The sequence below is a fragment of the Ambystoma mexicanum genome, chromosome 5q, assembly GCF_040938575.1.
Source record: "Ambystoma mexicanum isolate Mex_15411 chromosome 5q, UKY_AmexF1_1, whole genome shotgun sequence".
Lineage (NCBI taxonomy): Eukaryota > Metazoa > Chordata > Amphibia > Caudata > Ambystomatidae > Ambystoma > Ambystoma mexicanum.
Window position 1 is genome coordinate 874538364 of NC_090933.1, and position 26102 is coordinate 874564465.

Here is a 26102-nt window from a genome sequence, read left to right on the forward strand (position 1 = left end):
TGCTGCTGGGAAAAGAGTGAACTTGTGTTGATTAATTAGCTTGTGCACCATTGTCTGGCAAATGCGGCCTGCTGTGACTCCCCTGCAAAACCTATAAACACTGACAGCAATGGGAGCCCCTGTCCAAACTCCTGCAGTGGCACAGTAGAGCACTTCCTTCATAGCAGCACAGCAAAGGTGATGTCACATACATTGAAATAGGGTGCCATGTGTCACGTTGACGTCCCAATAGCAATGCAGGGGCGGGAGGGGGTGAAGCAAAGGGAAGTGATGGAACGGGGGGGGGGTGGGATCGGGGAGTTGAGGGAGGTTGGTGAATAAAGAAGACGTGAGTTTCTGATGCTCCGTGTCCCGCATATTATTTACTGCGCCACCAGCCATAGAACACCATGGGCCTCATTACGACCCTGGCGGTAAGGGGTTTACGCCAGCGTTAGCTGCGCCGACCCCTTACCGCCAATTACGAGGTCCCTTAGCGCCATGGAGGTTTTAACACCCGCTTTTAGCGGGTGTTAAAATCCATGGCGCTAAGGGACCATGGAGTTAATTACGCCACCGTAATTTACGGTGGCGTAATTAACGCCTTCCCCACTCCCATTATGCCCTATGGGGCAAAAATGGGAATGGGGAAGGGTAAATGGGGATTGGGGACTTACCGCCCCGCCTAGGTCGGAATGGGGCGGTAAGTCCGCCAACCACCATGGCGTAAACGTAGTTTACGCCATGGTGGTAAAGTCACGGCCCAGGCGGTAACTTACCGCCTGGGTCGTAATGAGGCCCCATGTGTCTCTTTCGGGTGAATGGGTATAGGAAGAGGACTATCCTGAGTACCTAGAGAGTTGTGCACCACATAAGCCTCTTGATAGTATAATACATACAAAAAACACTTAAAATGCCCTCGTGAAAGTATTCATGTGCAAGAAATTACTCAATTTCTACATTCAGCTGACTCAATAAAGAACAAAAGCTAAATGCAATAAATGGTGCATAAAGAAATATGAACTTTTTCCATTTAAACTCACACATGAACTGGTAACAATATAAATCAAGGAGTGGATGAGTTCCCTAAAGGCTTGAGATTGGACATTCGGATTTTAAGGCATGAGATCGGATGTTGAGCAAGCAGATAGTTGAATTGAAATATAAACATCCCAGTGACTACTGCCCAGGCGAAATAGAAGAACCCCCAGCAGTGGTAAAAGAAGAGGGAACACTGCTGCCCCACCAAACTGGAAGACAAGCACAGAGCAGCAAGGAAGATGAAGATCTGTTTCGAGGTAAGCTACCACTGCGTGGCAGGGCTTACCATAAATAGAAAAGATGGCACAGAGATGTAAGGACGCAGCTTCGCTTGCTGAATCCAACACATCCAGTGGTATGGAAGGTCTTATAGTGAACCTAGAAATTGGGTTGACAAGAGAGTTGGAGAAATTAAAGCAGCAGATCAACAGGTCCCGATGGTAAAACCGATCTCTCCGGGCAAGTGTTATAGTACTTCCGCAGGATATAAAAAGCATGCAAGAGTGGATCAGTGGATTTGAGGAATGTGCAGCACTGGCACTGTCACACTAATGTAAGAACCAAATGCCTGGACCTGCTTTCTTTGAGGTGAAATCATCTTGAAAGGGCACCTGGATTCCGCTCTTGAAAGCTCGGCTTCTTAGAAGGCACTCTTTCATTCAGCCCCCACACAGGCTGTGGAGGTTATCCAGGAAGTGGAACCAGGACAAAGAAGTAAAGAGACTCAACCAACAGCTAAAACATTTCATATTATTCACTCTTATATACATTATACAGTATGTAAGTTTAAGCATTTCTAACATTGTCGTATGTCTAATTTCTCTGTAAGCTTAATTTTGGGATGCACTCAACCCCCCAGACATGGTATCCCATCTCGCCCAGATCAGGAGTGAATATTGCAGCACCTTTGTATATCACCCTCAGACCAATGAGGCAATGGAACACCTACTTCGCCCCCTCCTGGGCAGGGTTCAACTGTCAAATGCTGGGGTGGCTATTGGGAAGAAGAGATTGGCAGTAGCGTTATGACATACAGATTCGTCCCACATGCCACCATAGGTTTAATTATCTTGGAAATTCTGAGGAGGAGGAAGCCGAGTACTTTCACACTACTTAACTGTCATGCGGAGACTGGGGGCTCGCAGGGTCCCATCCTGACATGTGTATCCACAATGGCGGTTTTCCTGCAACGGTTTCTTGCAGGATTCCACACATCGGGGCGCCGCCATCATCTCGGCATGGCGCATGCGCGGATGGCCGTGTTTGTCTTTCCGTGCATGCAAAACTACGCGGATGCTTCTGCCTGCCCTCCAAGCCTCTCTTTCGCCTGCAGCACTATATCAGGAACCAAACCAGTTGACTCTGCGCGTCTCAATGCTGTTCCCGGCTAGTCCGTTCCCTGCATTCTAATGCTCCTTATGTTTTTTGTTTTGTGTTGCCATGCTTGGCTCCTGTCTCTTGCCTTCCCTGGTCCCTCGTATTCCATGGCCACTCTTCTCTTCCCTGTTGTCCCTTGGCTCTGACTGCATGCCTTGGTCCTCCTATCTGTCTGCTTCCCAGTCTGTCCTGTGGTAACCCTCCTGCCTGCCCTCACAGTCTTGTGTCCGCCTTGGGGATCCCTACTGCCTGGTTGTCAGTCTGCCTTGGGGTTTCCTACTGCCTGGTTGTCAGCCTACCTGTCTGCCTCTGGTACCCTCCTAGCCTGTCTCATCTACTTGCCAGTGTACCTGTGGAGCCCTTTCTGGTTGTGCCCATCGATCTCATCCCGCACCACCCAAGTGACCATATGCCATCTTGCACCATAGGATTTTCTGTGGCCTTCCATGTCAGTGCTTGCACTGTCCCAACACCACGCAAATTAGGGAAGCACCGTCCTGTGGCGTCGGGAGCCGACCCAGCACTGACCCCTGTTCCATAGTTAAGGGAGGGTGTTGGGTTGGTTCCCTGCTCTGCATCAACTTCTCAACTCCACCGTTGGCAGTCTGGCCTCAAAATCCAAGCAAGAGCCCCGGCTAACATGTCTTACATTCCGGGCTCTGAAATAGTAGTTGAGAGATATTGTGAAAGGAAGTGGTTGAGAGAGAGTCTAGTTGGGGCGGCTGGAAGCTGAGTGGCTGGTGGATGGATGCTGCCCTGCTCCTGGGGACCCATTGTGAACCTTTTACTGCTGCGGGTTTTCTCTCGCTGTTGCTGTCTGATATTGTCAGTGCTGCAAAGACATTTAATATAATACAATATGATACCATTGTCATTTAGGTTGGGGGGTACTTGGGAACCTTTTACAAGTGGTAGATTGGGTTTTTCTCGTGAAAAGGGAATTTACTTATCTGTAGGATTCTCGTTTCCTCTCGTCTCATCGCTGAAGGTGAAGTTGGATAGCAAAACAAAATAAAAATATACACTAACGCCAAACTTTAAGAGTAACCATGTGGTTACCTATCCCAAAACTCGTGTGGAAAATAAGATGTAACCTTTGACCAGATACATGATTAAATGGTCCATCTGTGACATTGAGAAAAGCCATTCCCTTAGTAATTTGCATTCAGCCTGCTTAGTTTTGACCGTGGTTCTTGTGTTTTGGTGTATGTCCAAGGAAATAACTTTTTCTGGTGGTCGTATTGTACTTTCGTTTTTTACAAATGCCCTACGAAAAGTGTTTTTTCTACTTAAAATAGCAACTGGTCATGAACTTATCACATCCTGCACATGAACTCACTGCTGTCCAATTTGCAAGCGTGTGTACTATTGGCAAGTAAATGCAATGCTTATTTTGGAGATAACACCCCCATTCGGGTGTATTATATCATCAACTGCACACTGCCATCATACCCTAAAAAGTGCAAACATGCATTTTCTAATAAACATGAATATCAAGCAGATATACTGTGACAAACTGAATCTAAAAATGCATATTGAAACCTTTTTTCATATATTTCGTGTGCGTTTTGACTGTAAGATGTACAGAGACCTGTAGATTTTAAAAAACTCACTGTATGTTTAGCGTGGTATGATTGACAGTGTAATATGTGTTTTTAAACACTTCCTTGTTAAAGACTGCATTTTGTTCGGCTAAGTGCTAGTACAGGCAGCTCTCAAGGGTGGTATGTGGAGCCGCCAGACAGGGGCCCACAGGGCAATGCAGTGGGGGTCGGGGAGGTTTGCTGCTATTGACTGTGAGGAAGGGCCTGAGATCCATTGAGGTACATGAGGATCAACCCACCAATCACAGCGGCAGTGGGGTGATTAACAGGGAAGGGAAAAATGAAAAGATGTAGAGAAGAGCAAAGTTTTGAGAAGTTTCCGGAACATAAGGAGGTCCAGCTCAAGTATGAGAGGGTCAGGGAGGCTGTTCCAGAGGGAGGCACCGGCCGAGAAGAGAGACCTACCCCCCCACTCTCTGCTTGGAGGAGCTTTTGACAGTCAGAGAATTGGAATTAGATGAGCGTAGGCCTCTAACCGAAGAGGGGGGGTTATTTAAGGATGGAGAGTTGGAGATAGCGTGGTCCCAGGCCCCAGAAGGCCTTGTGGATGATGCAGAGGGTCTTGAATTTGATCCTTGCAGCCACCGGGAGCCAGCGGAGAGATTTTAGGGCTGGAGAGATACAGTCCCTGGGCTTCAGGCCAAGGATACATCTTGCAGCCTTATTCTGGATTAGCTGGAGTGGGTGAAGGGAGGAGAAAAGGAGATTGAGAAAGAGGCTGTTGCAACTGGAACTGAAGTGCGAGAATTGCATATTGATTGTCGATATGCGCTGGCTAGCTCTATGTGAAACGCTGGAAACTCTGCAATGCCCTTGAAAGAGGGAAACCTTGGAGGGCACAACATCATGAAGACCCTAATAGTGGGACCTGAGTACCATTGAAGAGAAAAGACAAACACCATATTTTTGTGCTACATTTGTTGGTGTGGTGGCACATCACTAGGAGCCAATTTGAAGAAGCAATGCCTGCTCTCTACTCTATGTGGAGTAGCTCACTGCAGACCTGGACATGGCAGCAGACCATAGGTGTCCTTCTTATGCCGTTACTAAAGGGTGCAGTAAACCCATTAATAACCAATCAATGTGTATGTACCAATTCCTTTCAAGCATAGGAGGTCCTGCATGGAACACTGCATGTTTGGGAACGGTATGGGAGCCGATTCCCAGTTCAAATGCCATCTGGTAACTATGAACTATCTCCCCCTTGTCAGGAACTCTGAGGGTCTTGAAGCAAACCCACTGAAAGGGGGATAGGTGTCCTGAATCTCCCTTTTGTTGCAGCAATGTTTTAGCAACTGCAAGGAACTACATGTTCCTACAAGGTACTCCTTCCTTCAGACCAGTAGAGGTGTGCCAGGTGACCCACCCGCAGCTCAGCCAACATGTGTCATGAGCTTAACTCAGGGAGGACTTCTGTGCCTGGTGACCAACCAACATCCCAGCCTAGATGTTTGAGGATCCTGACTCCCTGAGGATCTATGTGCGATGTGACCTCCCCACATCCCAGCCTAGATGTTTGAGGATACTGACTCCATGAGGAACTCCAGTCTGGGTGACATCCCCACAGACCAGCCCACAGCCAACGTGTGAGAGGATCTGGACTCCCTGAAGACTCCCTGAAGACTGCATCCCCTATTCACCCTATTTAAAAATAGGGAATGCACAATCATTTTAAGTATTAGCAACATTTTTTGACGTGTTCTAATCTGGACATTGACCTGTTAGTCCAGGAAGTGTGCACCAAACCATTTCTTCAGTTTTGTAGTGAAATACATAATGCCGTTCACTGATGCTAATGTGTTTCACTGATGCTAATGTGTTTGGGGGGCGGTCTTTCAGTGCTAGCTCACGCTTACAGGGAATGCGCAGCACACCTTTGTGAATTCATGGTCTCATGCATCTGTAAGATATCCTCCTAATCCATCCTCTAGAAGCTGAATAAGTTATTTCACACGAGCATGTATAGATGGGTCCTCAAACCCAGAGCTGTTATCAAGAGTAAGTTGCAGGGGGGGCAAGGGATATGGGCCCTAAATCAGAGGGTAGCCAGATGCCCAATGCAGGAACAGACAGAGATCAGCAGAGTAGAGGAAGAGAGAAGGCAGAAGCAAAGAGGAAAGTCTTGAGGTGCTTCTGAAACCAGAGATGATTCTCCTCAAGTTTCAGAGAGGCAGGGAGGCTGTTCCAGAGGAAGGCCCCAGCCGCGGCATTCGCGACCGGGGAGCCCGAGCAGAGCACTTCGCCTCCGGGTGAGTCTGTGGTGTGGTAGGAGGCCCGGGGCTCACAGAGTGCTTTGGTGGGGGCCAGGGTTCCCCCACCAACATACAACAGTGGCGATGACGCTAACGCTATGCCCGTACCCGGCGGTGATTACTCATTATAATTTTTCACGGAACAAAGGAGAACTCTCTTGTTCTACGCGCAGGGGGAGGGGCAGCGCACGCGGTGGCAGCCATTTTGTCCCCTGATACTGGAAACTTCACAGAGCTCCGGTGGGGCCTGTGAGTGCCATCCAGGCACAATTTGTGGAACATTGGATAGCTGACTGCTATCCCCACATGGATATGCCAACATTTTGCATCATTTTGTGATTTTTTGACACTTTTCACCGAGTGAATTGAAGGCCCTGTGAGGGAAGCCTGCTATTCTGTGTCTCCTGACCTAGGCCTCAATGACTCAATTTTTGGACACTCCTCATTCACTGGACTTTCTAAGAACTGGCCACTGGACTAACACTATGGCTGGAGGCAGTTAAGTGCTTGTGTGCACTGAGGGAAGACTGGTGGGTGGTTTTGAAGATCAATGTGGCCTGGACTCTCTCAGCCCACGAACAATTCATGTACGGCAGCAAAGACAGCTCTGCACAACTATTTTCTTCCACTGGCCAATGCAGACTACGAGAGGTTTGTGATGCTCTCCACCACGCAGAAAGAGGATGAGACCCTCGACACATTTCATGGTCGCCTCAGGAGACTCTCTGTGGCCTGCGCATGGGACAATGCTGATGACATGATATGGAATCAGCTCATCCAAGAATGCTCCTCGGGCAAGTTGAGGAGGCAGGTACTGAGGGAATCGGGAATCACCCTTCCTCGCATCCTGGAGCTGGGCCGCTGCCAAGAGGTTTCTGAAGTACGTGCGTCAAGGATGGAGGCGGGGTCCCGCGCAGCCAAGTCAGAAGAGGTGTGTGCTGTGGTTCGGGGTGGCAGAGGTGCCCCGAGACCGCTTGGCAATTTCCATAACAGGGGCAGAAAGCCAGGCGAAGCATGTCAGAAGTGTGGGTACGACCTGCCCCACCCCAGTGAATGCCCAGCCACAGGGAGGCCATGTGGACGGTGTGGCCTAATGGACCATTTTGCAAGGGTGTGCAGAGCGTCCCTCCCAGTGATGGTGCCAAGAGGCCCAATCTGGTCTGGGTTTTTCAGACAATCTCGCCCCCAAACGTTGCCCAAGTAGATCAGCGGGAGGAAACTGCCCAACCCGAAGAAGAGGAGGAGGAAGAGGAAGAGGAGAACATCTTCTTTGTATCAAGCATTGATGCCCTCCAGTCCAAGGGCCGAAGGCAGCCAAGATGCATCGTGGCTGTAAATGTCGGTGCTGGTGGACACGGGGTCCTCGGTCAATGTTATGGCCCTTCAGCATTATGATGCCATGCCCTGCCCCCCCCCAGATTGTCAACCATGAAAACGCGCATTTTCACATTTGGGGGATCACATCCGATTCCCCTGGATGGTGCATTTGTGGCTTGGGTAGAGCATGGAAGTTCTAAAATTAAAGCCCAGTTTTATGTCATCTCAGTCAGCACCAACACCTTACTGAGCTGTGCGGCGGCGGAAGCCCTGGGACTGGTGAGCTTCGCATACTCTGTGTATGTGGAGGATATACAAACGCTCCTGGAAAAGTACACAGGCCTCTTCCAAGGGATTGGCCACATGGTTGGGGAATCCGGTATGACTTCACATCGATGAATCGTTGCAGCCAATTGCCCTCAAACACCGCAGGGTGCCGTTCCATCTAAGGGAACAGACGGACAAAGCACTAGACAATTTGGTGAACCTTCACATCATAGAGTAGGTGGAAGGTCCGACACCCTGGGTGTCCCCAATTGTTATTGCCAAGAAACCTAAGCAACCGGATTCGGTGAGAATCTCCGTGGACATTAGGCCTCCCAACAAAGCCATCAGGAGGGAACGCCATCTCACGCCCACGATTGATAACATTATTGCAGAGCTGCAGGGAACTCGCTTTTTTTCGAAGCTCGACCTGAGGGCGGGTTACCACCAAGTCCTTCTGCATCCAGAGTCGAGATACATCACGACTTTCACAACCCATCTGGGTCTGTACCGGTACAATCGACTCAGCTTCGGTGTCTCCTCCGCAGCTGAGGTGTTCCAAAACATTATCAGGGGGGCGCTGGCAGACCTGGAGGGTGTTCTCAACTTCAGTGATGACATCCTGGTGTTCGCCAAGTCAGAGGTGGACCATTTACAGAGACTGGCAAAGACCTTCGAGAGACTTCAGTCACTGGGCTTAACACTCCACCGCGAAAAATGTGAATTCCTAAGGACGAGCATAGAGTTCTTTGGGTTCATGTTCAAGGAGGGAGGTGTGTCTTCAGACCCCAGGAATGTGAAAGACATCAATGACGTGAAACCACCTGAGAATGTGTATTAAGTGAGAAGCTTCCTGGGGATAGTTACCTACTGTGGCTGGTTTATCAGAAACCTTGCATCCAGATCAGAGCCGCTACACGGTCTCACCAAGAAGGAACGGCGTGGCTGTGGGGTCTGTTGGAACAGGCGGCATTCGAAGACATTAAAAGCACCCTCCCTGAGGAAGACACAATGGCCTTTTTTGACCCGGACCTGCAATCAGAAATTGTCGTGAACGCCAGCCGTTTGGACTCAGAGCGGTTTTGACGCGAGTGGGGCATGACGCCTGCGTCCGCCCCGTGGCCCATGCCAGCAAGGCCCTGTCTGACACCGAGCAGCAATACTCGCAGAACTAGTAATAAAGGGGGCGTTCCCGGCTGCGGCATTCACGACTGGGGAGCCTGAGCAGAGCACTTCGCCTCCGTGTGAGTCTGTGGAGTGGGATGAGGCCCGGGGCTCACTGAGCACTACAGTGGGGGCCAGGGTTCATCCACCGAGATACAACAGTCAGGGTGCAGTCTGTGATCTTTTCGGAGCACAAACTGAGTTGCAAACATACTTTTTGTGCTTTATGTGGACATGCAGAGCTAGGTGCTTCATGACCCCCTGCAAGAAAATGTTGTGAAGCTCCACCTGACACATAATCAGGTTTCTAGATGGCAATTGCATGATATGTTTTCTAAGAAATAAAAAAAGGAAAAGAAGGGGCCTATGGCTTGCCTGGAAGACTAATGAGCAGTGGTGCTCACCTCACACCTGCCCTTCCCAGAGTGAGTGCGAACTGTAAGTAACAGGGGGAATGGCTCCATACCTGCGAGTGAAGGCTGCAACTGCTACTGTGCTGCCCATTGTTCTTTGTATTTAGGATAACCAGATTTTCAAGATAAAAAACCCAGGTGGTCACAGACAAAAAAGGAGGACTTACCCTCTCTCCACCCCGCACCGCAAATAACTCCCCATCACAGTATTTCACGAACTGCTCCTGCATTGAATTTATGCCATTTTGCTTTGAGTGATATTGCATGCCTGCGATGTGTTTGCTTCTCAACTTGTTTCTGTGGCACAATCAGTTAATGCGTGTAGCACTTGCAAACTCTGGTGTTCGAGCCCACCAGAGACATAATTCTAAAACTGTTGTGATGATAATTTGGTTTATAATTGTTGCCCACCCTGAATTTTTAATAACTCCTGCAGTTGTGCTGGGAGTGCCAGTGCTCAGCCCTGCCTGCAAAAAAAGTGCTGGGACTGGGCACCGGGAAACACCGGCCCAAATTAAGCACTTTTGCAGTCAAAGCAACACATCATATGGGGCATACAGTGCCTGAAGACATGATAGCATGGTGCCTGCTTTTATGCATGCCTCATCTGGCTGATAAGTTGAATACATGATTGCACGGTGCCTGCTGTTATGCATGCATGATCTGACTGATAAGTTGAAGACATGATTGCATGGTGCCTGCTGTTATGTATGCCTGATCTAACTAATAAATTGAAGACATCATTGCATTGTGCCTGCTGTTATGCATGCCTGATCTGACTAATAAGTTTAAGACATCATTGCATGGTGCCTGCTGTTATGCATGCCTGATCTGACTGATAAGTTGAAGACATGATTGTACAGTGCTTTGTGTTATTCATGCCTGATCTGACTGACATTTTATTTCTATTAGGAAGCACCATTGGAACCTTAGTTGCCACAGACATGGACTTGGAACCCATTCTACGCTACTCGTTGTTGGACCAGGTACCCAAAGTACCAGAAGATGATATGTTCAGCATCAAGGTGTTCACCGGGGCCTTGCAGCTAACTAAAGGTCCACTGCAGAAGAAGGAAGTGCCCCAATACAACTTGACAGTGGAGGTGTCTGACTACGACGATGTATCTGGCCGAGGTGAGAACCAATTGCTTCTATCACGCCTCAAATCAACCTTCTCTTTTCTAGACAGTACAAATTGAATGTGTGCATCACTCTTCATAGATTTTGCTTCCAAAACTTGGGTTCTTAGATATCTCTCCGCTGGACTATGTCTGATCAATCGGTTTCACTGTAAATATGAGGTCTCACTAACAATCAATACATTAGCAACATAACTTGTTTTTCTGCTGCCAGTACTTATCCATGCAAGTAGAATGCCAGGTCACTGCATCGTCTTGCACTACTGTTTGATAATTTGGGCTCACTGGTGACTGGCTGACAGGGAACTCTGGAGATTTCCTGCTGGGCCTCTGCATTGTGGCCATCTTTGGTGTGGGTACCTTGGCTTTCTGCTCCTCTGACGCCTCCTCCCATACACATGGCCCCCTTCCTTCCATCTCTGCTCATCTCTCACATCCCTATAAAGTAAAGAATTTGCTATAAAGTCTCACTCTTAAGAAACGTTCTATATTATTGTTTTTTTTAATCCTTAACTACTTTTTAATTCCTACATAAGGACACATTTGGTTTTTAATTCACCAATGTTTTCCAAATGTTCTTGTGGCAGATCCTCCCAAACACTACTTAGAAATCCCGCCTACCTATCAATCACTGTCAAACTGTTAGTGCCTTCCTGTTTCCTACTTAAGCGACTCTTCAGCCTGTTTTCCTTTGCAGTTGGTCAGCAGGTGCAAAAGGATCTAGGTCACGTGGGCTAAGCCCTACCCACCTTCTTAGCCCTGCCACTTCCTTTCTGCTCTTAAGTCTTAGGTCAAGGGCATCTCTCACCCGGGTACCCGAAGTGAAGGGCAGACAAAGAAAAGGGCAGTTCCTGTTTGGACTTGTTCAGACTAGGAGAACTCCAGGCCCAAACCCCTGCTCAGACAATAGGTAAGCATGCACCAACATGTGTTCAGGCTTCCCGTACTGTTGTGGTATTGTGGTAGTCTCAACGCAGTTTTTTGGGCATCCTGCCTACCACTCTGCGTGCGTGGTCACTCACTACCTAGTACCTTCTCCTTCTCTTCTGGATTGTACCACTTTCCTTGTTGTCCTATACACTGAGAATCCGGTGTCTCGCAATATACTGCTCTGCTTCTTCAAAACTCGTGGGCTCCCCGATGTGCCTTGCCTCTGCCTCCACAAGTCGTGATGAGGTCAGGGGGCATTCCGTGTGTACCAGACTCTCCTTTCCTCCTTCGGTCCTGACTTCTTGCAGTTAAATACACATCTGAATCAACACTGCAGTTGGTGAGCAGGTGCAAGTGGATCTAGATCACATGGCCTAAGCCCCACCCACCTGTCAATCACTGCTAAACTATTGGTGCCTTCCTGTTTTGCCACCCTTTTTCCCTACTTAAGCAGCCCTTCAGCCTCTTTTCCTTTGCAGTTGGTGACCAGGTGCAAGTGGATCTCGGTCACATGGCCTAAGCTCTGTCCACCTGTCAATCACTGCTAAACTGTTGGTGCTTTCCTGTTTTGCCACCCTTTTTCCCTATTTAAGCATCCCTTCAGTCTCTATTTCCTTTGCAGTTGGTGAGCAGGTGCAAGCGAATCTAGGTCACGTGGCCAAACACCCACCCACCCACCTCCTTAGCCCTGCCTCTTCCTTTCTGCTCTTAACTCTTAGATCCAGGGTGCCTCTTGCCCGACAACTGAAGTGAAGGGCAGATGAAGAAAAGGGCAATTCCTGTTTGGACCAGGAGGTCCCCGAGCCCAACCAATGCTCAAACAGCAGGTAGGCATGCACCAACATGTGTTTTCACCCTCTGTCCCCACAGGCCATGCCCACTATCAACAGGCAACGCAAACTTCAACAACATCACCCTTCTTCTAAGTCATGGACTCCGTAATGCAGCAACCTCACCCACATCAGCCTTCACCCCATTAACACCCCCTCACCATCCACAACTCGGAAATTGATGCTCACCAACATCCGCTCAGCAATCACCCATGCAGCAGTCATCGCCGACCTCATCACTACACATGACGCAATCTTCATCACTGAGACCTAGCTGACAACCACCTCCACCCACTTCCTAGATGTCCTTGTCTAGGACGGCTACAGCATTCAACACAGAGACCGGCCGAAAAAGGCAGGCGGAAGCCTCACAATCATCCACAATGCTTCCTGGCCCTTGCACCAGTCCTCTCCTGCCACTTTCCGCTCTCCCCGACAGACACAGTCACTTTCATCTCATTTACAGACCACAGAAACCCAACACTGCCTTCATCAAAGACTTCTCCGACCTGGTCACCACCATGTCCCTCAGGTATGCCAACAACATCTTCAATGGCGACTTAAAACTCAATGGCAACAAGGTCACCAAACCAATGAAGGAAGCTACTCTCTGTCTTCTCGACACCCTCTGCCTCACACATCACACAAAAGACTCAATGCACTAGAAAGGCAACATCCTCAACCTAATCATTACCACACTGCCTTCCCGTCACTACAGCTCTCCTATCATGCTTGACTGGTCTGACCACCTGTCCATGCCTTTCAACATCCTGCACACAATCCCAGTCAAGCACTACCTGCATAAACACATCAGACAAAACTTTAGGTCCTTCAAAAACTTCATGGAAGCCCTCACAGAAGGCCTCTCCAACCTCCACCTCACATGGACCGAACACCCCCAACCGAACAGCGACTCTCTACTGGAAGCACTCAAGGCCACCTCTCAGCCTCCATCGACTGACACGTACCTCTGAAACAACGCACATGCAAACCAACACTGTCAGCACCCTGGTACACGCAAAAACTCAACCTCAGCAAAAGAGTAATCAGGAAACAAGAGAAAACCTGGCGCCGTTCTAAGACCGCATCCAACCTGGTGCTCCTTAACAAACTCAGAGCAACCTGCCGACAACTCATCAACACAGCCAAGATCTCCTACTATCAGGACATTATAGCAAAAGCCGACAACAAAAACAGAGGTCTCTTAAATGCGGTCAAGCACTGTGTCAGCTTGCTACCCGACCCTGCCATACAACGCTCCATCAAAAAATCCACTGCCATCAACACCTTCGACAAAATCAGCAAGATTTGCCTGCACACAGACACCAGCGCTGCATCCACAGACGCACCTCACATCCCTCCTCGCACAATCTCCACATCCTGGACAACCTACAGGACACTATCTACAGAGGACCTGGTAGAAACCCTGGTTGCCCTCAAAGCCACATTGTACACAAGCGACATCCTCCTAGCATCCATCCTCAAGACCCTCCCCACAGAAGCTCTCCTTCGCTACCTGGAGATCATCAACAGCTCCCTTATTCAAGGTGTCTTCCCATAAACCTTAAAGACAAGACAAATCCTCCCTCTACTAAAGTAAACCACTCTGGATCCCGACAACGTAGGTAACTATGCCCCACCCCCCATCTTCCCTTCCTCTGTAAGATCTTCTAGAAAGCAGTAGCCATGCAACTGCAGCAACACATTGACACCAAATATCTCCTCCAAACCTACCAATCCGGGTTCAGACCCAGATGCAGCATGGATACAGCAACCATACAGGTGGTTGACGACACCCTCAACATCCTTGACGATGGCCAGCCCTGCCTCCTGGTTCTACTCGACCTCTCGGATGCTTTTGACACAGTAGAGCACCAGGCGCTCACAGACACCCTACATCGGTGCATGGGGCTCAGCGACCTTCCTATGCTTGTTCAAGTCCAACCTCGCCAACCGCTAGCAGTTTGTTCAGATGTACTCCTCATGATCACCAATGCTACCCATCACCTGTGGAGTCCCGCAGTGGTCCATCCTCTCCCTGGTGATCTTCAATCTATACATGGAGCCGCTGGGAGCCCTCCTAGCCACAAACAACCTCCACCAATACGCTGATGACACACATCCATACCTCAAGATTGACTCCATCATAGACATCCACAGGCTCAAAACCTGCCTCTTGCTGATCCAGTCTTAGATGTCCACAGCATACTTGAAGCTCAATCCCTCCAAGACCAAATTCCTACTCCTCACCAACAACACCGAACTCCCAGAACCGCAGACCGGGCTATCAACATGAACCCTAAGGGCTTCACACCCGAGCTCACCTCCTGTGTTAAGTCCATCAGGTTCCACATCGACAAACACCTCTCCTTCAAGCCACACATAGCAAAGAAAGCTCAGACATCTTGATATCAGCTCTCCCTCCTGTGGAAAGTCAAGCCCTTCCTCTCTCTGGACAGCTTTAGCTCCACTGTTCAAGCACTGGTCCTATCCCTCCTGCATGGGGGCAATGCTCTCTTCGAAGCCTTCCCGTCGTCCTCCATTGTGCCCCTGAGATGTGTCCTGCATGCGGCTGTATGCTCATCAAGGGTGTATGAAGATACTACCACATCACCCCGGCCCTCATTGACCTTCACTTGCCTTCACTGCACACACAAATCATCTTCAAGTCTTGTTACATCATATATAAGGCAGTCACCCTCAAATCACCCCGCTACCTCACTGAGAAACTCAGCATCTGCAACAGACAGAGCATCACTAGAAGCCAGGACACCTGCAGACTTGAAATCTGCCGCTGCAAAAAGGAAAGGACTAGATAATAACCTTCTCTGCCTATGCCTCAAGACTATGGAACCTCCTCCCCGTCAGCACCAGACTCGCCGCCATGCTCCTACATTCAGAAAAGAACTGAATAAATAAATAAATAAATATGCTACGCCACTGTATATATGCATATATGTATAATAATGCAAACCTGTAATGTACTACTGTTAAGATCTAATTGAAGCTTGTAAACCTGTAACCATCTCCTTAAGCTTGTTCTCGCGCCTGGTTGCCTTTGGGCTTTGTGCGCTATAAAAATTCTTAAATAAATAAATAAAAATAAATAAACCCAAGACCCACCTCTTGAAGGAGTCTCTCCTCTTCAACACCTAGGCCATCATGACACCCCCCATGCCACCTGACTCTCTAGATGCCATCCGCCCATCTCTTCTCCGCCACCCTGTACAGCTGAACCCCTCCTCTGTGCCCCATTTTATCATATCCCCACTGTAGATCTGTTCTGTTGTATACCTCTGTAAAGCGCTCTGTTGCTTCTCGAAGCCAAATCTGCACTCAATAAATACCATAATAATAATAATCTTGGGTTAAAGAGATATTTTCCTAATTTTCTTCAGATGGATTTCTTTTTACATTGCCTTCAGCCAAACAGGAAGCCTTCATAGTATTCTCCATGGAAGACAGTCCCATATACACGGCTATGTAGTTACCTCATTAAGTTCATCACAGAAATGGGAGTACTGGTTCCCAAAGGGGAATCTCTCCCAGTGAGGTCCCACTTGCCTTGACCCCCTAGGGAAGGTCTTGTGATGTGGGCTCACCTCCCTAGATTCACAGGGGGAATTCCTGCGATTCATTGCAAGTGGTTTGAGCTCTGTTGAAGCTGCTGTTGGAGATTTTTTCTGTTTCATGTATAGCTGACCATGAACCACTTTGGGCTGAGTTTTTTCTTTATCAGAGAGGTGTCTCCTTAATGAAGGGGAAGGCCTCCTCATTTATGGTGTCCCTTCACTATCCCCAGACTCTTTTTTCTAGCCACATCTTGATTACGAGATGCTGTCCCACGAGATAGAGAGTGAGCCGCTGGAGAAGTGAAGCCTGAGGAAGAAGAGAAACCCTCAGGAGTGCCCCATAGACTGCCACAGTAGCATAGACGACAAGACTTCGATTGGCACATACCTGCATTGATATCATGGGATCATCAGCGGCATGGAAGTAATCACTTTTCCCAGGGAGGTGCTGATGGGGAATTAGACATCCTACATCACCCCCTGCCCTGCGGAGTGTCTCAGGGCTCCTCCTTGCACCTGCTGACTTTCAAATGTGAAAGTGAGGCACCATACAGCAGTTTTTTGAAAAGTCTAGCCAGCATTACCCTGTCCATCCAGAGCTAGTTATTGAGCTAAAAGAATGAACAGCTTTGAGGGACAAGTGATGTCTGCATTCAGAACTGCCTAGTTGGTACCCTGGCCTAGATGGGTGAAAGTTGGTTGCTTAAACAGAGTAAAAACTGAAGTGCTAGTCTTTTGCTCAAAACACGTAATCCATTCCCATAAGTCTCAACAGGGCACCAGGGTCCCAGTGTTCTATGGCCAATTCCACCCGCTTCCTTCCCATAGCCGAAGCACATCCTCCTGAGGTCGCCTTGAGCTAGCTTTATCAAGCAGTAATATCAAACGTTGTGCTCAAAAGTTCCTACCAGTGTTATTTCAAAGAAGTATTACTAGAGTTAATGGCTTAAATGGAGGTGTAAACGCACTTCTTGTTTAATAAAAATGTATTTACCAAGTGTGCCTTCAGCCCATCACTGAAATACTGTTTAGAATAAGTTCTGTGTATAGGCATTGGCTTGGTATTTTCCAGCCACAGCTATTATATGCGCAGGTACTTGCACCACGTTCCAGCTGCCAACAATAATGGGCCATTTAATGCCATTACAGCATGCCTGGCAAATGCCAATCCCATCCTTGCACAAAAGCCAAAACTGTTGCCATTGTCTATGCTTCTTTTCTGTTGCATAGCGCAAGATGCCTATGAGATATGCAGCACCCAATTAAGAAATATGGCGCTCGACAACCACTGAGATCTGCCGCAATTCTCCAGCCAGTAGATCACCAGTTTTGCAAGATGAAAATGGGAGACTGGCTATTGTACCTTCTAAAATGGCACAGCCAGAACGTACTCCAACCCAAGAAATAAGGGGTATTCAATATTTTACCTGATTCAGGAAAACAAGTAAAACCTGTTTGTTTCCATGATGTCTCTGTTGTTGGTAAACTAGTTGTGCCATCAAGCACATACTTTTCTGCCTTTCATGCTTGTGTTCTGAAGTAGCTCTAGTCCTGCCTGTGGCGCATAATGGGACTCGTCGGTGTAAAATGATACCTAAACGTTTCAATAAAAGGTCTATCCTATTCTTCCAAAAAAGAGCCATGCACCAGATGCCTGGATTAATTGCAGTTTTAAGGTAGTATTACAACTACACCCTTTTTATTTTACATATTAGTATCTCAATATTTGAGCAGTATTGTCCATTGGCAGGGAGAAATGTATAACTTGCTCAAAAGCCAGACAAAAAGTCATGGCCCTTAGCTAGAGTTTAGGGCACATAATTGCTGTACTGCCTGTCGCAAAGGGTAATTAAGCTATTATCACCAAGCCCAGGCTCTGCTCCAGGAACTTTAATCTGGGTGGGCCAGTTTTGTGGTCAGGAGGGCCCAACTTCCATTGAGTGTGGGTGTAGGAGTTAACTATAATTGTGTTGCCTTTAAGCTAGATTTCTCAGATCTGTGATCCAGCATAATATATCTTCCCAGATCTGGAAAAATACATTTGTACCCTTCAATTGGTTTAGTCTGTTAGACTGTTTTAAAAGGTGCAGAAGCCTGGATTCAAACCCAGGTTGTTAGAACACGGGCTGACACATTTACCCACAAGACCACTTGAATGTCTGATAAAGATGCGTGTTAGGATTGCACTCCGTGACAGATTTAAGGCAAAGGAATTCATGGACATGACTGACAGATGCCCACTTTAGTCAGGGCATGATATGATATGATATGATAAGTCATTTATAACGCGCCTGTGCACAAGTGTTTCTAGGCGGCCTGAGTGTGTTATTTATGATGGGAGTAGTTAATTGCTGTCAGGAGTGCAACAAATGCTACATGTTTTTAAGTTGCCTCTAAGTTGTCTTTTAAATGTTTCTATTATTGGAGTTCAGTTTTTAAGCATATGACTCTGGCTGGTTCAGCCTGGTCACCCCACCAGGCTTTGCTGACATAAAGTGATTTGCCCAGGATCACTCAATTTGTCCAAGTGGGAAACCTGCTCTCGCCTTCGAATCCCTCATTGATTGCAAAAATCACATGCTCTCCAGTACCTTTCCAAAGTCTTCTGCTCTCTTCTTCCATCTGTTCCTTTGTATGCTTCCATGAGGTCCCTCACTACTTTGACCTTCAATTAACTGCACACTTCAGCTCCCATCCAGGCCTCCATCTCGATAAGGTTACCTATTGACAAAGCAAGAAAAATAAAAAACTATATGCTGCAGACGCCCGAACAACTGCCTGAGAGATAAATCACAATTTATCATGCTCCAAGAACAAAAGTTGTGTACGTTTTTTCAACATAATGCTATAATTGAGCTATAAAAAAACAGTACAGAGCAAAAGTGAAGCAGGAAAAATAGTGTGGCAACATCAATTTACCTATCTTCCCTTCCCATCTGCTCTCCCCTTTCTATTATACCCACTCCTTCTTCACCTTTCACCCCCAGGCATTTTCCAGCAGCTCACCTGACCATCATTCCCATTTACCACCACTCTCACCTACCCCACCATACCCCCACCATGTCTTCTTGACCTGGCTGGGGAGAAATGAGGATGATGCTGCCTGTTTCTCCTCCTCTGCCAGGGCTGAGCAATGGGACCTCCAGTCCTTATTGCATCTCAGATGGTGTGCACTTATCATTACTTCCCTGAACACTGTGGCTACTCCCAGCAGGCCACCGAGGAGGTGCTTGTGGTGTGCCATCTTGTAATGAAAGACAGGCCCCCCCACACCCTCTCTAAGATACTGAAGCAAGGAATAGGACGTTTGTTTCTTACAAACTGGCATTTGAAGCACAAATATTTATTGTTTGTTGCAATTTTGCAGTACAATTTAATTGAGTTGAGGGTGCAAGGGAGTGCTAGCATGCTGAGAGAGAGCTAGGGCGGCGGAAGCGGGATCAATGCAGGTGGAGAGGTTTTGGCCTCCTGGTATCACTCGCGTATACATCATTGTCTGGTACATAGTGTTTATAATATGCAATTGTCCATGACAATGTCTTTGTTTGGCATCTTTTCTTTGATTTGCTATTGAATGTCACAATTTTGTTTAATAAATGTGGCCTTAAATTTTCCATAGAAAGGTGTGTGTTTCTCCTTGGCGGGCCCTGACCTCTGCGTCGCCCATCTATTAAACCATGAGAGAGGCTTTTTTGGAATAGCTCACACAGCAAAATTAATCATCACTACTAGGGGCATTGTGGTAGGTAAGAAACAGTGAGATTAAATGGTTTGCCCAGGAACACACACGTTGGTAAAGTGGCAAAGCCAGAATTTGAGCTTAACCTGAAATTTGGGAATTTGACCATGCATCTTCCCAGCTCAAGTTGGTACAAATATGTGTTAAAGTTTGGTTTTGAATACCTAAAATAATACTGGAACATTATACAGATTATTTTTTAAAAATGTCAAGTCACATTATAAAACCAAACTGACATGTTGATGAAAATGAGTAAGGGGGTAATTTTGTTTTGACTGCAAAGGACAACTCTTGTTTGCACTTTTTTGCAAAAGGGCACCTAAATGCAATTTTAATTGTTTCCACCAAGTACTGGAAATCTAAATAGTAAAACACATGTAAAATCACCTTTCCTCGTCCTTTTTTTCCAATATGTATCCGGAAATGTATCAATCCTTCCGACAATTAATGATTGTGGAAGCCATCTACGATGTATTCCTTTGGACTCTGTCAGCCTTTACTAATGAAGCTACAATCATAGGGGCAATTTTCCAAGTCCTGCGGAGTGGAAAAAGTGGCAGCAAAATGCGTTTTTTTTAAAGTACTGCAGAATGGAAAAAGTGGTGGTAAAATGCTTTTGCTGTCACTTTTTCCACTCCGCAGGACCTGGAAAACTGCCCATATGTTTGTAGCTTTATTGTTCCCATCCTAAATGAAAACCTACAAGCTCCAGCATGCGAATGAATGAGAAATTACAAAAACTCTCACACAGACACAAAGTGTAATGAAATTCATTACAGGACATTGTTTTACACAGCTCATTCTGTACCCCAATAATATCTAATCACCCAGCAATGACACTTAAATAGCTTATTAAAAGTTATATAATGTTAAGCAAAAAGTGCCACAGCAATGGTCACTGCCTGTACTTTTTCCATCTCAAATAACATCCTGTTGTAAATAATCTGCTGCTGAGACATGTGCAAACGATAAGGGCTCACTGGGAGGGCCTGTGCAGCCCTGGCTGACTGATGAGAGAAAGGCAGAGCAGGGATCCATAATGCACATGATGTATACTGTTTGCATATACACACTGTTAATAGTTACTCAAGCAAAATGGTGTTATCAAATCAGTGCCTATCAGTTCATATCATGAAAAGCGTAGCCAGGCAGGCTAGGCTTCCACGCAGACAAAGATACATTCTATTTAGGTCATATCGCAATGGTAAGCATGCATGAGAAGAAGATCTGAAGCTGGTCCATTCTTGCCATCCTAGCTTTGGCATGTTCAGGTAGGGCCTTGTTGGACCAACTCAGTAAGGTGCAAATGGATTCCCTAGGCGTGGCAAGCAAGGGACCCACATCCGGGCATATACACTTTGACTCAGGAAGACAAACTGAAACCAACACACATTAGCAAAGCTAACAGCTTGGGCTTTTGAGTACACATGGGATAGGCGTTTGCCAGGCACTGCCATTATGGTACCATCCTCCAGTACCTTCACCTCTCTCCTCTCCCACCTACTCTATGGTGCTCTCTGTCTCTCCTATCTTCTCAAACTGCTTCTCTATTGACTATCCTGCTCTCCTCACTTATTCTGGTAGGAAGAAGTTTAAAAAGGACATCCTGGTCTCCAACCCAGGCCTCCCTATCGCTGACACCAACACCAGTGCTTCCTCCAAGGAAATTCTCACCGACATCCTCTTTGTCATGCCTTCTCCTGACTTATGGAACCTTCATATGGTCTCTGTGCTCTCCCCTTTCTCCTCTTCTCCCATTAATGGTGGCACCCGCTGGAACGCCCTCCTGGCCCCATTTCTTTCCTCTAAGGTCATCATTAATGTTTACTCAAATGGGACCGTCTTGGTCCAAGGCCCTCAGGCCAACCTTCACCTCTTTGATAGACTCTTCCCGCGCCTCATCAACTTCCTTTCTTCTCCGGCTGTCCCCCTCCACTTTCCTTGGCTACCTTGCCCTGCCCCTCCCTCTCTGCCCCCTTTCCTGCTCCTTCTACACCTCCGCAGGGTGTACCTCTGATCTGTACCCCTCCCCGGAAGTCCTTCAAGGATGGCAATCTTCTCCACCCTGCCACTCTTAACTCTCGCTCTGCTGTTAAGCATTCCTCTAATATCTGCCGCCCCTTTGAAGAACGTGACCTCAATGTCCTTGGTCTCACTGAGACATGGTTCACGGCTAGCTCTGTCACCAGCTTTGACACACCTACCTGACGGCTACAAGATCGTCTCCGCTCCCAGGCCTTTCCGCTCTGGTAGGGGTGTTGCCCTTATCTTTCCCAAGTGGTTTCCTGCCTCTGTCATTCCTATGCAGTCCTACTCCTCTTTTGAATGCCTCGTCTGCAGGCTCTCTCTCTCCCCTAGCCATTCCCTTGCTGTGGCTACTATCTATCGGCTACCTGGTCAAATTTCTTCCTTCCTCTCTGAGTGGGCAGACCTCGTCTCCTCATTCCTGGCCTCTACCACTCAACTCCTCCTTCTTGGAGATTTCAACATCCACCTGGATGCCTCCTGTCCCCCCTCTGCACTCTTTCGCGAACTCTGCAACTCTCTCTCACTCACCATTCTCCCCTCAGGCCCGACTCATTCTGCAGAGCACACTCTCGATGCTCTGATCTCCTCAGACCTCCCCCTCTCTTTCCCCATCTCCACTCCTCTCTCCTCTCTCCTGGAGTGATCACTTTCTCCTATCCTCCCACCTCACCCTCCCCACCCCCCAGGCCAAGCCACCTCAATCACTGCCACCCACCTTCTCGGTCATCCGACCCGACCCATGAAGCGCGTGTCAGTTGAGGCTTTCGCTTCCACCTTCTCACCCCCTCCTCCCCCTTTGGCTGACTCTCACCCTGACACAGCCCTCTCCACGCTCCACTCTTCTATATCTGATACTCTTGATATCCTTGCCCCTGTCAGGAGAATCCGCCTGAAGCCCAAAGCCAAGTGTAACTCTTGGTACGACTCAGACCTCGTCACCCTAAAAGGCGTGCTTCATGTTCATCCTCTGACAAACTGGCCTGCCACCTACTACAAAGGCAATAACGGCTCTCCGTCCTCACCAAGAAGAGAGCTCATATCCAAGCCTGCATCTCTGCGGCATCAAACAACTTGGCTGAACTCTTTAAATTCTGCAAGGATCTGGCCAATCCCACCACAGTCTCTACCTCTCCTGTCCCCTCCCAGGCCCTCTGCACGGCTCTGGCTTCTCACTTCATTTCTAAAACTCAGGACATCCTGTCCTCACTCTCCTCCTACCGCCTCCCTCTCCCTATCGCCTGCTCCTCCTCTGGCCCTTCTGCAGCCACCCCCCTCCTTCTCTGCCTTTCCCCTTTTCTCCGCAGACGATGTTTCTAGACAAGTCCGATCTATGAAAGTCTCGTCGAAACAGGTTCACCCCTGTTCCTCCAAAACCATCAAGGACCACATTGACTCCCTGGCTCCTGCCCTGGCTGATTTCTGCAATCACTCCTTCGCCACGGGAATCTTCCCATCCACCCTGAAGCACCCCCTTGTGCACCATCTTAAGAAGCCCTCTGCCGACCCCTCTTGCCCGGCTAACTACCGCCCAATCTCCATCACTCCCTTCCTGGGCAAGCTCCTGGAGAAACTGGCCATCTCCCAGCTTAATCTCCACACTGAATCTGTTGGTTGCCTCCATGACCATCAGTCTGGCTTCAGAGCCGCCAGAAGCACGGAAACTGCTCTCCTAAACATCTGTGAAGACCTGCTCTCCAACCTCGACTCCAACACCCCTGGCGTCCTCATCTTGCTTGATCTCTCTTCTGCCTTTGACACTGTCAACCATGGCATCCTGCTCAACCGCCTCCGTGATAACCTGGGTATTACTGGTCAGGCTCTGGCATGGCTGACTTCCTTCCTCTCCGATCGACCCTCCCAGTTCCAACTTGGGTCCTTCCTCTCCGATATCTTTTTCTCTACCTGCGGTGTCCCCCAGGGATCTAACCTCTTTCCCTGGCTATTCAACCAATACTTGGCACTCCTTGCCCACTGCATCGCTGCTCTCTGCCCCAATTTTCAGTGCTATGCGGAGGATACCCAGCTCATTTTCAGGCTACCCTCGGCCTCCTCCTCTCCTTCCCTCATCTGTGACTGTCTGCTCTCCAGGTGTGGTGTGCAGCCAATGACCTCTTCCTTGATGCCAGTAGGACGGAGATTCTACTCATCGGCACACCCACTCCCTCCTTCCCTGCAGCTCTCTGGCCTGCCTCTCTTGGCCCTCATCCTGCTCCCACCTGCAAGGCAAAACACCTTGGGGTCATCTTCGACTCCACACTCTCCTTCTATCCTCACATCTCTGTCCTCTCTAAGACGTCCCACTACCATCTGCACCTCCTCAGAGGTATTCTTCCTTTCCTCACCTTCCCCCAGAAGCTCACTGTCTCCAGAGCCCTGGTTCTCTCTATGCTGGACTATTGTAACAGCCTCTATCTAAATCTGCCTGCCTCTACTCTCCGCCCTCTGCAACTTATCCAGAAGAGGACTGCGAGACTTGTCCTTGGCCTCAAGCCCAGGGATCGTATCTCTCCAGGACTGAAATCTCTGCACTGGCTCCCAGTTGCTGCGAGGATTAAATTCAAAACCCTCTGCATTGTCCACCAGGCCTTCTGAGGGCTGCATTAACATAATAGTTTTTCTATCTCTTTTTTGTCTTCTGATTTACCTACAGTACTCAAGGTTGAGCCTGTAGTCAACATTTATTATACATTCTTGTTTGTTTTTTGCACATGTTTTTATGTCTAAAAACATGTGAATACATTTTCTGTCATTGTAAATGAACTCAGTAAATCTATTTGAAGTGACAAATGTATGGATGAAGTAGGACTTTTGTGGTTTAAATATATACAGAATAGCCAAACGTACTCCCTAAAAAAATTAGGTGAAACACATATAAACAAACTCAGTGAATTTTCAACACCAAGGTGAAAATCTAGTGATTCATTTCGCTAGAATAATCAGTTTTTTTCCATGTCAGGACACTTTGTTGTGTTGTAATTAAGTGTCCCTGGTCCTGGACAGAGTGGGGCTGACCCTAACATGCATTGTGTTGTCTCCTGCGATGGCACAGACATTCTACAGAATTATGGAATCGAAGACTGCCCATGGAAATTATAGTGGTAATGTTTATCTCAAAGCCTTGGATCAAATAACCTTTCGATTTTTACTACACTCTCCGCTCCAGAATTACTTTTTTCTTACTGCCAGCCTTTTTTTCACTTCTACAGAAGTAGTTAACGCAGCAGAATATTTACTTTTAATGTAATTTGTCAGGGTTCTCTGCCGTTTATGCACCTGCTGCACGTCCAAGCATCATCACCTGTCATTTAATGTTTGATACAGTTAACCATCTTATTAAGCATGATGGGAACAACAGTTGTATTCCAACACAAATTTAACATACTTTAAATTACAGAAATCAATTTGATAGGTTTGAAAAAAAGAGCTACCTTGTAACGGAGATGTTGGAAATATAAGTAAAATGAACAATGCAGTTAAAAAAGCAACACAGGATCTTGCTAGACAATTGCAGGAAGCCTGCTTGAGCAAGTCTTCTACCTCGCTTAGAGTTATGAATGGCCATACATCTCCCGGGTCATTTGTGTTTTCATGGCTGTGGGGCATAACATGTTGTCCAGGACAAGGAAAAATAAATCCTGGCCGGACCCCTGCAGTGCAGCCACTCACAATGTTAATCGCTCTGAAGTTGCAGCCGGATGTTTAGAGCGGGAATCCCCCTTATCTGCAACACTTTCTACACCCCTGCATTCCACCGGCAAGGCCCCCTTTCTGGGGTGGAGGGTGACCCAGCCGTAGGTGCTAGGTGAAGGCCCGATTTAAAAAAGTAAACTAACACTCCATCGTGACCATGGAGGATTATAGCCGCTGAGCCGCTGGCTCTCGGTGGCCACAGAAGGAAGGTCTTTGCTGCTTTTACTGGAGGAAGGCCTGTCAGATGTGGAGCCAGTGGCAAGACATGTCAGTGGGTAAGGAGGAGACAAACAGAGGTGAATAGAGGTGACCAAGCGTGATGATGGGTGGTAACGAGGGAGGGGTTGGTCTGGTGGGCACCTGGCATGGAGGCGGGAATCCTGAAAGTCATCAGGATCCAGGTCACAATGGAGAATTATACCCAGAAGGGTCTTGATCCCCATTGCCTAACAGGATTCCAAAGTTCTACTCCTTGTGCTAAATCTATTAAGCTGTACCATACAAACAGCATTAATTCACCACACCTTTGGCTTGATTGCTACAACTGCTACTAGGATTTTATAACTCTATTTTAACAGAGGCACTCACAGATGTGCTGTATTACAAAATGTACCTCTCTGGTATCACGGTACATATGGTCACCTTAATATATTTCATGCATTTTCAAAGTCTTCATGAAGGCTTCACAGCTTTTTTGTAAGGACTGACAAGGTATGCAGGATTGCCATTTGGCAAGGGTGGTGTTAAGCGACGTCAATTCAGT

General features: G+C 47.7%; 1 protein-coding gene across 4 annotated transcripts in view; it reads left to right on the forward strand.

Annotated features, from left to right (window-relative positions):
- CDH17 (cadherin 17) overlaps positions 1-26102 on the forward strand; it is a 440636-nt gene that overhangs the window by 291780 nt on the left and 122754 nt on the right. For all 4 annotated transcript variants that reach the window (XM_069621361.1, XM_069621360.1, XM_069621359.1 and 1 more), the window contains exon 10: positions 10324-10545. In XM_069621361.1, coding sequence (XP_069477462.1) covers positions 10324-10545 — 222 coding nt within the window. The remainder of the gene's footprint in view (positions 1-10323; positions 10546-26102) is intronic.